Raw genomic sequence first — 18109 nt, 5'->3', positions numbered from 1 at the left:
TTCATTTTTTTTTTTTTTTTTTTTTTTGCGGTACACGGGCCTCTCACTGTTGTGGCCTCTCCCGTTGCGGAGCCCAGGCTCCGGCCGCGCAGGCTCAGCGGCCATGGCTCACGGGCCCAGCCGCTCCGCAGCATGTGGGATCCTCCCGGACCGGGCCACGAACCCGTGTCCCCTGCATCGGCAGGCGGACTCTCAACCACTGCGCCACGAGGGAAGTCCCAACAAATAACCTTTAAAAGATAATAATAGGAAATTCTGGTGAATAAGAGGTTCATTATGGGCAGAATTGTAATTTGTGGTGATACTATAGTACAAAGTGTCATACTGGCTCATGTTCTTGTTAGGTCCCTCAACATCCAGAAAAGGAAATTATCCCTCTCCCCACTGTCTGAAAAACATACACATGTCTGTGTTCAACGGGCAACAGAGAATTGTTGTCACTCAGTATTTAACAAAATCCCAGATGATGCCTTCACTTACACTGAGAGAGGCTGATTTGAAGGATATATGATGCATGAACTCTTCCCGAAGGTCTAAAGTAACCCCTGGCCAGAATGGGCATCACGTATGTGTTGAATGCTTATTGTGTGTGCCCGCCTCAGACACATGGAGGCTGTCCCTTCCCTCCTGGAGCTCCACAGCTCTGCAGCTCAGACTGGCCGAGAGCTAAGTGCCTGGACTTCACATTGGCTTAGGGTCCTTCTAAAAAACCGGCCTATGAAATTCATCACTGTTGCTATTACCTCCATATTGACAAGGGTGGTGTTCATTTTATCATATGTTTTCTTTTTTTAATAAATTTATTTATTTTTATTTTTGGCTGTTTTGGGTCTTCGTTGCTGCGCACAGGCTTTCTCTAGTTGCATTGAGCAGGGGCTACTCTTCGTTGTGGTACGCGGGCTTCTCATTGTGATGGCTTCTTTTGTTGCAGAGCGTGGACTCTAGGCGCGCAGGCTTCGGTAGTTGTGGCACGTGGGCTCAGTAGTTGTGGCTCACGGGCTCAAGAGTGCAGGCTCAGTAGTTGTGGCGGACAGGCTTAGTTGCACTGTGGCATGTGGGATCTTCCCAGCCCAGGGCTTAAACCTGTGTCCCTTGCATTGGCAGGCAGATTCTTAACCACTGAGTCACCAGGGAAGTCCCGTATGTTTTTTTTATGAAGAACCCCAGAAGAAGTTTCTCTAATTTCCCTTCTGATCTTAGCCTCCTGAAAAAGTATTTTTCCTCTTCTCTTTCTCTTTCATTTTTTGTTGTTTTTAAAAAACGTCTTCTTCATTATGATTTAAAAATTTTGTTATTTTATTATTATTATTCAATTTAAAAAATTAAAAAAAATTGTTTTGTCTGCACCACACAGCATGCAAGATCTTAGTTCCCTGACCAGGGCTCGAACCCACGTCCCCTACATTGGCAGGTGGATTCTTAACTGTTGCACCACCAGGGGAGTCCCCTGGATGCAGTTTGACAAACTCACTTCATTGATCCTTTAAATAAATCTGTTTTCTACATATTTCATTTGTTTTTTAATGTTGCTTCTAACTTTGACTCTTAAAGCAGCCCCTTAGGAGTTCCCAGGCGGTCGAGTGGTCAGGACTCCATGCTTTCACTGGCAAGGGCCCCGGTTCGATCCCTGGTTGGGGAACTAAGATCCCACAAGCCGCCTGGCACAGCCGAAAAAAGAAAACATCAGCCCCTCGTACGGGGCTACCTCCTGAGTTTTCTCTTTCTAATACACTACGTTTTCCCTTGATCCATTCATCCATTTACCCATCAATCCATCTATTCACTCACTCATTCATTCCAAGGTTTATTAGAGCCTGGACTGGACCAGGCACTGGACCAGATAAAGCCCCTCTTTTTCTGGAGCTTCTCCATCCTCATAGGAGAGAGATGCAAGACTCAAGGAAATAAATATTCTCTGTGAAAGAAATAAAGCAGAATAATGTTCCAGGGAGAGACTGGAAGGGCTGTTGTGATTGGGTGGTCAAGAAAGGCTACAGAGAGGCCATGCTGTAGCGGAGCCCTGAAGCTAAGGAGCAAAGCTGGAAGGGGAGGGGCTTCCTGGGGGAAGACAAAGGCCAGTGTACAGACCTGGAGGCCACGTGGGAGGAATAGAAGGAAGGAATAAAGAGAGTGAAGGGAGTGCGTGGGAGAGGAAGCTGAGCAGGCAGGGACCAGATCGTTAAGACCCTGGAAGCAGCTTGCATTTATTCTCAGAGAGAGAAGAGTTGCATGGGTTTTTTTGTTTTTTTTTTTTTTTTTTTTTTTTTGTTATGTATAAATATATATATTGCGCATTTGGTGGTGTTTCCTTTGCATTTCTTTTAAAAATATGCATACTTTATTTAAATACACTGACAGAGATGAGATCTTTCCTCACATTTTCATGCTGCTGTTCTGAGAAAGTAAATTATGCTGTGATAAAAAATAAGTAAAGATTGTGTTTGTTTTTTTTTTTTTTTTTTTTTTTTTTTTTTTTTTTTTTTTGCGGTACGCGGGCCTCTCCCGTTGCGGAGCACAGGCTCCGGACGCGCAGGCTCAGCGGCCATGGCTCACGGGCCCAGCCGCTCCACGGCATGTGGGATCTTCCCGGACCGGGGCACGAACCCGTGTCCCCTGCATCGGCAGGCGGACTCTCAACCACTGCGTCACCAGGGAAACCCGAGTTGCATGTTTTATACGCTCTCTCTGGCTGTAGGAATCACTGAATTGGGGATGGGAGGAAGAGGAAGACTGGTTTGCAGGCTAATGAAGTGTCCATCCCTCTGTTGTCCCTGATTTAATCCTGGAAAGGACAGAGTCTGGTGGGCCAGGTGGAGTGGGGACATGAGTGTTCATTTTTCCTGAACCAGAGTCAAACAGCTTTTTGGAGTTACCATTACTAAGTATCTTCCAACTAATAGGTATTCTAACTTCCCCAAAGTAGAAATGAACTATTTGTAAAATTTGGGCCATAAAAAGGGTACATAATGAAACTCATCCCACACTGTCCATTACAGCCGTAGAATGTGTTATTCCTTGTCGCAGGCTTTTTATAGGTGGCGGCTGGGACTCTAGCCATTTTCACCCGCTGTCGGATATCTTTGACGCTGCTGAGTACTGAGTCTGTTTTATTAACCCCTCCTAGGAATTTGCAGTCTTTTAATTCTTTAATCCTTGGAAACGTCCCTTTGTTCCAAACGGAAACCATTTTGACAGCGCCCGAGATCATCCTGCACCCCAGCGCAAACGAGATTGACAAGATGTGCGTCCACTGTGTCCGAAGTTGTGTGGAGGTGACCAAGGTAGGATCGGAACTGTGTGTTGTTTCCTGGTTGACCCCTTGTCACAGAGGGCTGGGCCTGCCAGCTGCGGACAGCAGGGGACCCAGGAGGTCAAGAACACAGGCTCCACCCTGTCCTTTGTCCAGACCGCTTTAGTCTCTTCCTGGCTCCTCCTCTGTAAATCTCTGAAGTTTGAGGGTGTCCCAAGGCTTGATGCCGGCTCCCTTCTCACCTCTCTTTATCTTCTTTGTGCATCCTCACGGCCGGTCCCATGGCTGTTATTACCAACCCTATGGAGGCAAGCCCACCACATTTCCATCTCCAACCCAGAATTCTCTACTACACAGCACATGTTTCTAGTCGCCGACCGGCTGTCTCCCCTTGAACCTTAGACCTGGCGAGTACAAGATGGAATTCTTCGCTTTCCAACATGCAGCCTGGTCCTGCCCCCATTTTCCCTACTTCAGGCAACGGCGCCAACATCCACCCAAGGGGTTGAGTCAAAACCCTGGGAGCCATCCTTGATCCCTCTTTTCTCCCGTCCACCCATATTCAGCCCATCGGTAAGTCTGGTTGACTCGCTCCCTCAAACACGCCTCTGATCTCCCCTCTTCTCTCCTTTTCCACGTTACCAGTCCATCCCAAGTTCATCGTCCCTCACTTGAACTGTTGCAGTAATGTGTCCACAGGTGGTCAGGATTATCCTTTAAAAATGTGAATCGTTTCATGTCATCCCTGTGTAAAAGCCCCCGATGACTTCACGTTGCACTTAGAACATAATCCAAACTCCTCATTCTGGTCTATGAGCCCCTCTGCAATCTAGCACCTGCCTACCTTTCTGATCAGCTCCTACCTGTACACACCCCACTGTGCCCCAGCCTAATGCACCTCCAGCAGGTAACACCACTTCCTCCTTGAAATAGTGGCACCCCTGTTCCCTCTGCCTGGAACCTTCTGCTCCCCAGACCTTGACCTGCTGGCCCCTTCTGGTCCTTCCCTATTACATCACCCTACTCCATCTTCTTCCTAGCCCATATCACTATCTGACCTTTTCTTATTTATTTACGTGCTCGTTCATGCTTTGACTAGCTCATGCCACTAGAATGCAAGTTCCACAACACCATGAACTTTGAGTGTCTGTTCACTCTGGAGCCCCCAGCACCTCGCACAGCGCCTAGCACATAATTGGCACTCAGTCAGTGCTTGTCAAATGACTGTCAGTTGGCAAATAACCCAAAGTTTACGTCTTACCAACATTGGGAAAATAGGGCCATCTTTGTGCATAAGAGATGTCACACCCCCTCAAGACACTAATATCTTTCTTTTCACTTGGTTTGTTCAGAAAGTCAAACCTATCTCAGGCATTTAAAAACATTTTTTTAAATTAATTAATTTATTTTTGGCTGCATTGGGTCTTCGTTGCTGTGCGTGGACTTTTCTCTAGTTGCGGCGAGTGGGGGCTACTCTTCATTGTGGTGTGTGGGCTTCTCATTGCGGTGGCTTCTCTTGTTGCGGAACACAGCCTCTAGGCGCGCGGGCTTCTGTAGTTGTGGCACGTGGGCTCAGTAGATGTGGCTCGCGGGCTCTAGAGCTCAGGCTCAGTAGTTGTGGCGCACGGGCTTAGTTGTTCTGTGGCATGTGGGATCTTCCCAGACCAGGGCTCGAACCCGTGTCCCCTGCATTGGCAGGTGGATTCTTAACCACTGCGCCACCAGGGAAGCCCTCAGGCATGTTTTTTAGCATAAAACTAAGTGTAGACATTACAAACAGGGAATTTCATTTCACTGTACTTGGAAATTAATGAATGAATTGCACGTTTGATAATCTATGCAAATAGGTCATTTATTAAACCTCGGTCATATACATTCTCTTAACTCTTAGGTGTTACATTACCAAGTCTTTGAACAGGAAAACAAAACAATCTCCAAGGGGTAAATAAATAGGAGAGACTCTTTGTGAAACATTATGGATGTTAATCCTAGTTTTTCTTGCCAATTTATTCCCACCCCTGCCATAGATGGGCTTGAGGCTTTGTGGTGAAGAGGGTTATTTCATCTTCATAAATGCTTTCTTTTATTTATTTTTATTATATTTTTATCAATGCTTTGTTTTAAATGAAAAGAATTTTTACCTGTCCTCTTGGAAAGTGTCGGAAATGCCTTTCATTAACAAATATCTCTGCAGATAAACACTTACGGCGAAGGTGACTTAAGTCGGCTTGACCGCACTATTTGAACTTCAGGGTTCATATTTCATGACTGAAAACAATGAGCAAAAGTTTTAAACTAGGATCGAATTACCTCACCTATTAAGTGGAAATGATAATGCCATCCATGTTCTAGAGTGGGTTGGGAGAATTAAATGGCGTAGCACGTAGAGCACTGAGCACAGTACTTGGCAGTCAGCTCTAAATAAACGTTAGCTGTCAGTTTTGGTATTAGCGTTACCGTGAGCAGTAGAATCAGTAATTGTTGTCACTCCCACTCTACAGGTGGCCAGACTACGGTTCAGAGATGTTATGTATAACCACCCATGGTTTGCTTGAAAGAAGAGGGGCTCTTGACTATACAGCAGGGAGACGTCCAATGACAGATTTGTGCTGGGACACTGGAAACTAATGTGGTTTTATACACCCGAACTTGGCTGTGCTCAAGCACATGTCTGATGATTGGCTGGCTGTTGCCTGGGGAGCCTCGGTTCTCCTGGGGCTCCATCATCACGTAGGCTAGATGAAGCTCGTGCATCTGGTGGCTGCAAGGTTTCAAGAGCATGAGAGTAGAAGCTGCTGGGCTACTTGAGCCCCGGGCTTGGACCTTGCTTAATGCCACTTCCCCTATCTGTTGGTCAAGTCACAGGCTAGCCCAGAGTGGGAAAATAGGTACTCCCGATGGACCGTTTTGTCAACAGACAGAATCTCTTGATGGAAGGGACAAAGGATTGTGGTGATTTTTTTGCAACCTAGCACAGCTTATCGATAATAAAGTGAGATCCCTTACTAGCAAGACTTATTACTGAACATGATATGTACATAGGAAGCAAAATAGATACTGAAGGACTGTCTTTTTCCCCCCAATTCTTATTTTGCCAGAATTTTGTTCGCTGGATGAATGGCAGCTGCATAGAATGCCCCCCTCAGAAGGGAGAGGAAGAAGAACTTGTTATCATCAACTTTTACAATGATATTTCTCAGAACCCTCAGATAATTGAGCAGGCCGTTATGATCCCCCAAAACGTCCACAGGATTCTGATCAATCTTATGAAGTACCTGCAGAAATGGAAGCGGTACCGACCGCTCTGGAAACTGGACAAAGCCATCGTGATGGAGAAGTTTGCAGCCAAGAAGCCCCCTTGTGTTGCCTATGATGAGAAGTTGCAGTTCTATTCCAGGATCGCCTCTGAAGTGATGCATCACCCCTTGATCAAGGATGAGCACTGCATCCGCCTTCAGCTTGGACCCCTGGCGAACACCGTACAGGAAAATGCCAAGTCCTGGGTGGTTTCACTTGGGAAGCTCCTTAATGAGTCAGCCAGAGAGGAGCTCCATAATCTGCACGAAGAGATAGAGGTAGTAGGGCCCTGGGTTTCATGATCTTCTGGGCTTCGTTCTGCGCTATATTTTTTTCCTCTATGCTTATTCAGTGTCACTTTGAACTCTCTTTTATAGTTCCTGACCAAAAACCTGAAGAAGAGCCCCAGTACCCTTGAAGATCTCAAGTTTGTCCTTGCAACAATTGCAGAAATTAAAAGTAAATCTTTAGTGATGGAACTAAGATACCGGGATGTCCAGGAGAGGTATCGCACCATGGCGATGTACAGTCTCTCTGTAAGTGAACTCTTTCCTTTTCTCCCTTCCTTCCTTCCTTCCTTCCTCCCTTCCTTCCTTCCTTCCTTCCTTCCTTCCTTCTTTCCTTCCTCCCTCCCTCCCTCCCTCTCTCTCTTCCTTCCTTCCTTTGTGTATTTTTGTTTATTTATTTATTTAAAATTTTTTTTGGCTGCACTGTGCGGCATGTGGGATCTTAGTTCCCTGACCAGGGATCGAACCTGTGCTCCCTGCAGTGGAAGCGTGTAGTCCTAACCACTGGACTGCCAGGGAAGTTCCTATTTTATTTATTTTTTATTTTATTTATTTATTTTTTTTGCGGTACACGGGCCTCTCACTGTTGTGGCCTCTCCCGTTGCGGAGCACAGGCTCCGACTCGCAGGCTCAGCGGCCATGGCTTGCGGGCCCAGCCGCTCCGCGGCATGTGGGATCTTCCCGGACCGGGACACGAACCTGTGTCCCCTGCATCGGCAGGCGGACTCTCAACCACTGCACCACCAGGGAAGCCCTATTTTATTTTTTAAAAATACAACATGATTATATTTTAATATACAACCAAAATACAAAACACCATATTAAATTGATGGCAGTAAAATGTGGTATTTCATTTGTATTGCATGACAAATGGTTAACATCCTTAGTCATAAGTGAGTTCTTACAAACCAGTAACAAAGACACTGATATACCGAGGGAAATGGAAAAAAAAAAAAACAATGGAAGAAAATGAAATAACACAAGTGACTAGTAAGGATTAAGCATCTATGAAGATGACTGAGCTGAACAATGACAGAAGAAAAGCCATTTCTTTGTAATGTCATATTACCAAAGATTAAAAACCTAACATTTATACAGCTTTAGGAAACAGACCCACATAAACACCGGGAGACAAGATTGATGAGGTCCCATCTATATATTAATAGTAGGGGAAATCTAGCTTGAACTCAAACTATAAATTTTGGATAGCCTTAGTCCTAGCAGTTCCAATTCACTGGAATTATTTCAATAAATTAGTTGGATAAATTTACAGTTTATATATAAACCATGTTTACTGCATAGAAAATTTGTAGTATATAGACCCACCAAAAATGACTTGCATATTAATTTGTTTCTCAATACACCCAAAAGGATATGCACAAAATTTCTTTAATAGTTGTTTTTATTTTATTTTAAGTGAACTCTTTTCTGAAGCTTTTTATGGTTGGGTTGAATTCTAAGGCCCTTTTCAGAAAGACTTCTCAAATATACAATAAAGTCAATTGTTTATGACTTTAAGTAATAAAATTTAAATGTAAAGCATGGTTATTTAGAATAATGACAACTTAGAGATTATTTCTCAATCTTGCATGGATCAAATAGTGTTTTTTGTCGACTGGTCTGTAACTGCACACTGTTTTGGTTTTCCCTCTTTCTTTTTTTTTTTTTTTTTTTTTTTTTTTTTTGCGGTACGCGGGCCTCTCACTGTTGTGGCCTCTCCCGTTGCGGAGCACAGGCTCTGGAAGCGCAGGCTCAGTGGCCATGGCTCATGGGCCTAGCAGCTCTGTGGCATGTGGGATCTTCCCCAGACCGGTGCAGGAACCCGCATCCCCTGCATCGGCAGGCGGACTCTCAACCACTGCGCCACCAGGGAAGCCCCTCTTTCTTTTTTTTTTAATGTTAATTTTCTTTTATAAATAAATGGCTGTTGCAAAAATGATAAGGGGGAAGAAGAGAGATAAGACGATAAAAGAAACTGGTAGAAGATAATAATTCAATTGTCTTTATTTAGGGTTGTTAAATGTGTGTTTCAAAGACCTTTAGAAAGTCTGTGGATGAGTTTGAGGGTGTCTGGGATCTCCTTGAAATTGTATGCAAAATTTTGCGTGCTCTGCATCACATAATACCTAGAAAAGAATCCACTGGAAAAACAAAGTAGAAGGGAGAAACAAAGAGCTGTTATACGCCTGAATTTGCATAAAATTTGTATTTCAGAATTTACACTGCTTGAGGGCTTTAATCACCTTCACTGAGCATTAGTCTTGGCTGAAAGCTGGAGATCCTTTCATCAGAAAATGCACAGTAGTGGTGATCATTTTGTAGTGTATAGAAATAACGAATCCCTGTGTTGTGCACCTGGAATTAACATAGTATTGTCAATTATACTTCAATAAAAAAATAATAAAAATGAAAAAAGAAACTTTTCCTTAAAAACTATCTGTTTACCCTGAGATACAGTTTATATGACAAGGGCAGGTTATTTACCCTGTAATTACATGTTTTCAGAATAATAAATTAGTTCTCTGGCATCCTCCAAAGGTAAAAAGAAAAATGCACAGTATGCAAAATTTATAATTAAAATAAAGTCAACATTTTCAGTTCTGTCTTTTGTTTTCTTTATCAAGTAACATTATTTAGAATTCTGTGTCTTAGAACTCCATTACTGTCTGCTTATACTGTCTGTGTATCCCTTGGTTTCCTTCAAGTCATTTGTATCCTTACCGTCCTGTTATTTCTGATTGAGTTCTGGACATCATATATGACAAATTGTAGGGACAATTGGAGGCTTCAGATGATGTTATGTTTCATCATAGGAGATTTAGTTTTGCTTATGACAACACAGCTGGGTGTGTTAACAGGTCAAGATAACCTTATTTTAATCAGAGATGAGGTTGATTTGAAGCTCGGTTTTACTTTATGAAGGGTTTATCTCTCTAGGTTATTTCTCTCTCTTTATGCCTATGTCATCTATCTCTTTTAAAAAATTATTTTCTCCTGATTTTATTTTTATTATAAATATCTAATTTGTATAATTCAACCAGCATTTGTTCAAATGACCTAGCCTGCCATTACGCAGAAGCGGAAGTCCTGGATTGACCGGAAATTTCATTTCCAAACTGCTGATCGTTTATTGTTTGTTCTTTTTTTTTTTTTTTTAGCCTTCCGATGCAGAGAAAGAACTGGTTGACAAGATTGAGAGCACGTGGTCAAATCTGTTTAATGATGCATTGAATGTGGAGCGTACTCTGGGAAGTATAAAGAGAACGTTCACAGAGGTACCTTGAAACGCTTTACTTTCCGAGTAAAGATGTTGAAAAATATCCAGTGGGCTAAACTAACGCAACCCTGCTTTTCTCAGATCACTCGAGGTGAAATATTAAACTACAGACAGCAGATAGAGGGCTTTGCAAGACGTTTTTATCATGAAGGCCCTGGTTCTGTTGGTGAAGATCTTGATAGAGGTAAGGGTATTCACGTTGGTCTGACTGAGGCATTTGAATGCGTTTTGCTTAAGAATTTTATGGGAAGATGGGATGGAGCAGTGGTGTGTAACCTTGCCCGTACACTGGGTTCCTCTGGGGATCTCTAAAAACCACTTCTGCCTGGGCACCAGGTCCACAGAGTTGATTCCACTGGTCTGGGGAGTGGTCTGGACTTCAAGGTTTTTAAAGCTCCCGTGGGGATTCTAATCTGCAGGCCAAGCTGAGACCACTTAGAGCGAGAACGCTCAGGAGACAGAACTTCCTAACTAGAGGAGCTTTCCCATGTAACTGGCCCTCTGGTTTTAGTTAGAATGATGGCAAGATAAAGTCTGGTCATTCTAAGTTTGTCTTCCCGGTTGGCTTCTATGGACGAGATGATAGTTTTGCATATTGTTCATGATTTCTTATTCAATTTTGTATACCTTAAAATTGTATGTATTCGAAATGAACTTATTTATAAAACAGAAACAGACTCACAGGCTTCAAAAACAAACTTATGGTTACCAAAGGGGAAAGTTGGAGGGGGGAGGGATAAATTAGAATTTTGGGATTATACACACCACTATATATAAAATAGATAATCAAGGACCTACTGTGTAGCACAGGGAACTCTACTCAATACTCCGTAATAACCTATATGGGAAAAGAATCTGAAAAAGAATAGATATATGTGTAACTGAATCACTTTGCTGTGCACTGAAACGAACACATTGTAAATCAACTGTACTCCAATATGAAATAAAAATTAAATTAAAAAATTTGTATGCATTCATTTATCGGCTTATTTACTAGGAGTAGACCTTTTAGCCACTTTTGAAAAAGAGCTGATGAGACACGAAAAGAACCGTCAGGAGCTGGCTAATGCTGAGAAGCTTTTTGATCTTCCAATTACGATGTACCCGGAGCTGCTAAAAGTGCAGAAGGAAATGAGCGGGCTGAAGACCATTTACGAGCTCTATGAAGCACTAAAGGTAAGCGTCCACCCACGGACTGGGCCTCGCTGGAGGGAATGCAAGTCAGCGGACTTTGAGGCCGCAATCGTACAGAGCCTGGGGCAGATTTCATAGAAACTCTCACTTTGGCTCTCGGGAGGAGGTCGTGGGGAGTGACTGCTCATGAATACGGGGTTTCCGTTTGGGGTGTGGAGAGAGCTCTGGAACTCGATGGAGGTGAGGCTGCCCCACATGGTGAATGTCCTGGTTGCCACTGTACATGTTCCTGGCAGAAAGCGGGTCAGTGGTTGACTAGGGGTGGGGTGGAAGGAGAAGGGTGGGAGGGGGTGATTACAGAGATGCAGGAGGAGACCTCCCAGGGTGATGGTGATGGATACGTTCCTTATCTCGACTGAGCCGATGGTCTCACGCACATGTCAAAACTTACCCAGCTGTACACTCGACATATGTGTAGCTTATTGTACACCCGTGAACCCTCCATAAAGCTTAGGAAAAACAGAGAGAAAGGGAAGAGAGGCATTAGAAACGCCAAGTGTAGATGACTCTTCCAGTGAGTCTTGTTATGGAGGGAAGCAGGGAGATGAGGAGTGATGGGTGGAGGGGACGTGGGGTCGTGATGCATTTCTTTTAAGGTGGGAGAAATTACAACGTGAGTTTGTATACTGATAGGAGTGATCCAGTAAGGAGGGGGCGCAGGTAATAGGAGGGAGAAGGGAGTCTTCATGTCTGGTGTCCTTGAGTAGGTGGGAAAGGGATGGGATCGAGAGGTGGCCTCAAATAAGAGGCAGACTCATCGACCGTCATATGGGGAGGACAGAGCCTACGCACAGAGATGCTTCTAGCGGGAGATGTTGGATGTTCTGTTCTGATCGCGTCCGCTTCCCCAGGGTTGTACACAGCAAGGTCATCAGCAGAGGGGACCGTGGGTGGGGATGCTGGCTGGTTGAGGATGGTGGAGTGGGGGTGAAATGACCCTCTAGAAGAATGGGGAGCAAGACGCCAAGGAGATGCGGGGTGACCGATGGTGCCCGCACGGTCCTGGATTTCGACTGAGGCCGTGGGCAAGGTTGAGTTTTGAGCAGTCGTGGTTGGCTGCCCGGGTGTAGGTGTTGGGTCCTGATAAACGTGGGGTTGTGGGCCTAACCATAGTTGTGGTTTTAACAAATGCGCTCAGTGGAGAGAGTGTCAGGCAAAGGCATGGAGGGTGGATGAAGGAAAGGCATTATGATAATGACTGACTGGTTGTATATTTAGGGGTAGAAACTCCAAGAAGTACTTAATTTCATGATGATTTCTTTCTAATTTGTTTCTCATTAAATTTTTGCAAAAAGGAGGTAATGAATCATGGGAGTCATCTCAAAATAATCCAAAAAACGGAACTTTTAATATCTTTCTAGAAGGCAAGAAAAGAAGAGAAACGAAAAAATGTAAATACATCATATGTAGTGCCATTTACACTTTAAAGAATCATCATACACGAGACTCCCCTGGTGGTCCAGTGGTAAAGAATCCGCCTTCCAATGCAGGGGACGTGGGTCGTATCCCTGGTTGGGGAGCTAGGTTCCCACATGCCGCAGGGCAACTAAGCCCATGCGTCACAACTGCTGAGCTCACGCACCTCAACTAGAGAGCCCGCGCGCCACAACTAGAGAGAGAAAAAACCCCGAGCACACAACTAGAGAGAAGCCTGCGCCCCGCAACGAAGAGCCCAAGCGCCTGTGCATCACAATGAAAGATCCCACATGCCTCAACAAAGATATCCTGCGCGCCGCAACTAAGACCCGACGCAGCCAAAAAAAAAAAAATTATCTTACACGTATTTCATCAATTAACATAATTTCCTGTCAAATATATTTCATGACTCAAGCAACTCTGTCAAGCCTGGATGTCACAGGTTGCAAATGCCAGTTCTACAAGATGGTAAATTTTACATGAGATGGTCCTGTTTACATTAAATCTCAGGGAGCTGGAATACAAAGTCTTTTCTTTATGATAACCAAGCAGGATTATCTAAATTGTAGGTATTTCGTAACCTTAGCTTCTTTTATCAGAAAAGGACAGCGCCTGAATGAAGTACATATTTAAGACCCAAGTGACTCCCTGATTTTAAAATACCTGTTTCTGACATCCTGCTTCTTCCCTTTCCCTGAAGGAAAGGAAGGCATGTTTCTGGATCGTAAACATCCTTGGATACAGCATTATTTTTGTGAGGGCTTCAAAAAGTTGGAATGTTCTGTTTGCGTTTTAGAGCCTTGGAATCGATCTTTCCTTTGTGGATTTGAGGTTGTTGTGGGGAGCTGGGTGATGATATTTGGAGAGAAGTGAGAATAACCAAGGGTTAAGAATGCGCTCTCCCGGTCAAGCCACCTTCGAGTTTCCAAAGGGGTCTTGTTGATGGGAGTATTTCTTGACCGTTTCCAGGTTGCAAAGGAAGAATGGTCTCAGACACTCTGGGTCAACCTCAATGTTCAGTTTCTCCAGGAAGGAATTGAAAGTTTTCTCAAGTCCCTCAGAAAGCTGCCCCGGCAGGTCCGAAATCTATCAGTGGCCTACCATCTGGAAGCAAAAATGAAGGCGTTCAAAGACTCGATTCCTTTACTGCTTGACTTGAAGCACGAGGCTTTAAGAGACAGGTTTGTGGGGGGAGCTTTTACTTTAAAATATGTCTTTGCTTAGCTCTGATGATGAAGGACAAGATGCCAACAGCAATACGGTACTAGAAATATGCAAGTAATATTTCTATAATACCGCTTCTATGTAAAGTTTCCATTAAATTATCAACCACAAGGATTCTCCTATATCAGCTCCTGCACTAGACCTGGGACTAGAGAGAGAAAAAACGGTAGATTCTCCTTTCTGACCATCTCTGTGCACAGCAAAAATCAGTGATTCTACGGTTACTGCTTGTATGCTGGGTACCTGGCATTCTGCCGGTCCAGCGCCATGTTTAGCTGCCTTATTGCATTCATCCCATATACATGGGACCATAAAAGTGGGCAAATGTGAACCTTCAAAGGAGGCCAGATTGGGTCAAGAGCAGTGCTGCTTGGTGCTGTGTCTGTCCTGTTCCCCCTTCTTAACTTTATCACTCTGCGTTCTTTTTCCACAGTGCTCGAAACAGTGTGCGGTTATTTAATTTATAGATTTGTTTTATCGGTCACTGACTGTCTCCCCAAGTCGCTGGCAGTGTTCCCCAGGGCAGGGGCCTTGCTTCTGAGTCACTCTGAACCCCCAGCAGCCAGCCAACTGCCTGCACAGAGTTAGTGCTTGCTGAATGTTTACCCAACACACGAGTGCTCATAATTTGCACCAGGGTCTCAGACAGGCTGAGTGATCCAGGAGAGGTCGGGATCACCCGTCTAGAGACTGCGCAGAGGCAGTTACCAACAAATGAGAAGTTGTGTATTTTCTTAGGTGGTAGTGAAGACTAGCCATCTAAGACAATATCTTCTAGATGTTGTTTCCTGGGTTTAATTCCGGCAGCCAGTGGGATCATGGAAAACTTTGGACAGATAATTCCAGTGATGTACTCGTATTTCCAAGTTCCATTACAAGAAGTGTTTATAATGGGGTTTTATCCTGTGGTTAAAGAGGGAATAATTGAATCCATCACTAAACTCAGTAGGCAAAGGTTTTAATGTGGATGCACCTTTAGGCATTGGAAAGAGCTTATGGAGAAAACAGGCGTGATGTTTGAAATGACTGAAACATTCACCTTGGAAAACATGTTTGCTATGGAGCTTCACACACACACAGATGTTCTCAACGAGATTGTGACGTCGGCCATCAAGGAGATAGCCATTGAGAAGGTAGGACTATTTTTAGTTGTAAAATGGTACAGAAAAAAAAGAATATTTTTTTTAATTCAGAGAGAAGACCCGTTTGCTCTGATACCTGTTATGTTTGAGCAAGAAAGAATGATCTGTTCTAGAAATAGAATTTCTGCCCCAGTTAAATGTTTTAGTTCTTAATTATAGTTTCACTCTTGACTTATTTATTAAAGAAATAATGGGTGGGGGCTTCCCTGGTGGCGCAGTGGTTGAGAATCTGCCTGCCGATGCAGGGGGCACGGGTTCAAGCCCTGGTCTGGGAAGATCCCACATGCCACGGAGCAACTAGGCCCGTGAGCCACAACTACTGAGCCTGTGCATCTGGAGCCTGTGCTCCGTAACCAGAGAGGCCACGACAGTGAGAGGGCCGTGCACCGCGATGAAGAGTGTCCCCCGCTTGCCACAACTAGAGAAAGCCCTCGCACAGAAACGAAGACCCAACACAGCCAAAAATAAATAAATTAATTAATATTTAAAAAAGAAAAAAGAAAGAAATAATGGGTGTTCCAGGTAGAAAACTGAGAAAATAAACAAATCATTCATAATTCTACCACCTGAAGATAAATTATCTTTATTATTTTTATTATTATTTAAAAAAATATTTAATTTTTTGGCTGTGTGGGCTCTTAGTTGCGGCGTGCGGGATCTTTAGTTGTGGCATGTGGGCTCTTAGTTGCAGCATGCATGCGGGATCTAGCTCCCTGACCAGGGATCGAACCCGGGTCCCCCGCATTGGGAGCGCGGAGTCTTAACCCCTGGACCACCAGGGAGGTCCCTGAAGATAAATTATTAACATTTTAGGGTATATCCTTTAACACTTTATTTATTTTTTTCAACAAGCTTTTAAATTTTTTATTTTTTTTATTTATTTATTTTTGGCTGCATTGGGTCTTCATTGCTGCATGCGGGCTTCCTCTAGTTGCAGCAAGTGAGGGCTACTCTTCGTTGTGGTGTGCGGGCTTCTCATTGCTGTGGCTTCTCTTGTTGTGGAGCACGGGCTCTAGGTGCACGGGCTTCAGTAGTTGTGGCATGCTGGCCTCAGCAGTTGTGGCTCGTGGGCTCCAGAATGCAGGCTCAGTAGCTGTGCTCACGGGCTTAGTTGCTCCATGGCATATGAGATCCTCCCGGACCAGGGATTGAACCCGTGTCCCCTGCAGGCAGATTCTTAACCACTGCTGTCACCAGGGAATTCCCTCCTTTAACACTTTAAGATGCATATACAGGGAATTCCCTGGTGGTGCAGTGGTTAGGGCTCCGCACTTCCACTGCAGGGGGCCCGGGTTTGATCCCTGGTCGGGGAACTAAGATCCCGCATGCCGTAGCGTGGCACAACCAAAAAAAAATGCATATACACGTGTATACACATAGGTACACATGTACACATATATCCATGGATACACATACACACAGATTTATAAAATACATATACATGCACATCCACATGCATGAGTAGTATACCCATATACGTACATGCCCACACATATATACACATAACATGCACCTATATACATGTACATAAATACATATGTATCACACATACATATATGCACACGTATACACAGACGCAATATACACATGCACACACATAACCCATAATATACATACATACATATGCACACATATACACCACCTATATACACACATACTTTTATATACACACATGCATAAATATTGACAGGGTGTTTTTGAAAACGTCATAAAAATAGGCATATTAATTTGTACTTTGATTTTCTTTTCTTTTCTTTTTTTTTTTTTGCGGTATGCGGGCCTCTCACTGTTGTGGCCTCTCCCGTTGTGGAGCACAGGCTCCGGACACACAGGCTCTGGATGCACAGGCTCAGCGGCCGTGGCTCACGGGCCTAGCCGCTCCGTGACATGTGGGATCTTCCCGGACCGGGCCACGAACCCGTGTCCCCTGCATCGGCAGGCGGACTCTCAACCCCTGCGCCACCAGGGAAGCCCTGTCATTTGATTTTCTTGCTTAACAGTAGAGTAAACAGACGGGCAGGATCTCATGAGGATGTAGACTGGAGGCAGATTACAGAATTTAGACCCTGGTTCTGGCACTCAGTAGCTGAGTGAACGTGGCAAGCCGACCCCTCTCTGAGCCCCAGTTCCCGCCTCTGTAAAGTGTGCGTAATAATAATCCCTCCCTCACTGAGGTGCTTTGAGGACTAAGGAGATAGTGAATGGCACGTGCTTACCAGAGCAAGTGCTTTGTAAATGATGACTAGGATTACCAGAATCTCTGCTTATTTGGAACACTGACTGGCAGTCTGGGTTTGAGTTGATCCATGGCAAACTCAGGAAGTTGCTGTTGGGTTGGGGTTCTGTTTTTTCAATCCTTGTGCCTGAATCATTCTTTTCATATTCCTGGCCAGGCTGTGAAGGAAATCCTGGACACATGGGAAAATATGAAATTTACCGTGGTCAAGTATTACAAAGGCACGCAGGAGCGAGGCTACATCTTGGGGTCTGTTGATGATATTATCCAGTGCCTGGATGACAACACTTTCAACCTGCAAAGCATCTCAGGAAGCAGATTTGTGGGGCCTTTTCTGCAGACTGTTCACAAATGGGAGAAAATGCTTTCTCTAATAGGGGAAGTCATTGAGGTGAGAAAAAAGACACACGAAAGATGGGAAGGCGCCGATTCATAGCAGGAAGGAGACTTCGTATGAGAATATTTTGTGCGCAGAAACTAATGATCCTCTTTCATACTTTTTCTGTCTTTGATTTATTTTGGGGGGAGGGATGATTAGAAGCATCAATCTGAGTTTTAATTTCAATGAATGCATTTTTAATTTCCACAACTCCTAATCAGTGCTTTTTCATATGTCCTTATTCTTATTTAATACTGTCCTGTTCTTGTTGCAAGAATGCTTTCACCTCTTGTATCACATTGAAGAATTTAAACATATTTAAAGCCCTTTTCTGATTTCCTTCTACTTTTTATTTTCTTAGGACAGAATCCCCCCCCACACACACACTTTTTTTTTTTTTTTTTTTA

At 44.1% G+C, this 18109-nt stretch overlaps 1 protein-coding gene across 1 annotated transcript in view; it reads left to right on the top strand.

The window, feature by feature from the left end:
• DNAH10 (dynein axonemal heavy chain 10) overlaps positions 1 to 18109 on the top strand; it is a 148662-nt gene that overhangs the window by 44115 nt on the left and 86438 nt on the right. Inside the window, exons 18-26 of the mRNA XM_024758684.1 lie at positions 3125 to 3281; positions 6349 to 6825; positions 6925 to 7083; positions 9993 to 10109; positions 10193 to 10295; positions 11109 to 11287; positions 13691 to 13902; positions 14925 to 15078; positions 17481 to 17714. Coding sequence (XP_024614452.1) covers positions 3125 to 3281; positions 6349 to 6825; positions 6925 to 7083; positions 9993 to 10109; positions 10193 to 10295; positions 11109 to 11287; positions 13691 to 13902; positions 14925 to 15078; positions 17481 to 17714 — 1792 coding nt within the window. The remainder of the gene's footprint in view (positions 1 to 3124; positions 3282 to 6348; positions 6826 to 6924; positions 7084 to 9992; positions 10110 to 10192; positions 10296 to 11108; positions 11288 to 13690; positions 13903 to 14924; positions 15079 to 17480; positions 17715 to 18109) is intronic.

The sequence above is a fragment of the Neophocaena asiaeorientalis genome, unplaced genomic scaffold, assembly GCF_003031525.2.
Source record: "Neophocaena asiaeorientalis asiaeorientalis breed wild unplaced genomic scaffold, Neophocaena_asiaeorientalis_V1.1 scaffold77, whole genome shotgun sequence".
Taxonomy (NCBI): domain Eukaryota; kingdom Metazoa; phylum Chordata; class Mammalia; order Artiodactyla; family Phocoenidae; genus Neophocaena; species Neophocaena asiaeorientalis.
The sequence above is the reverse complement of the archived record's forward strand: the minus strand, read 5'-3'. Positions and strand labels throughout refer to the sequence as shown.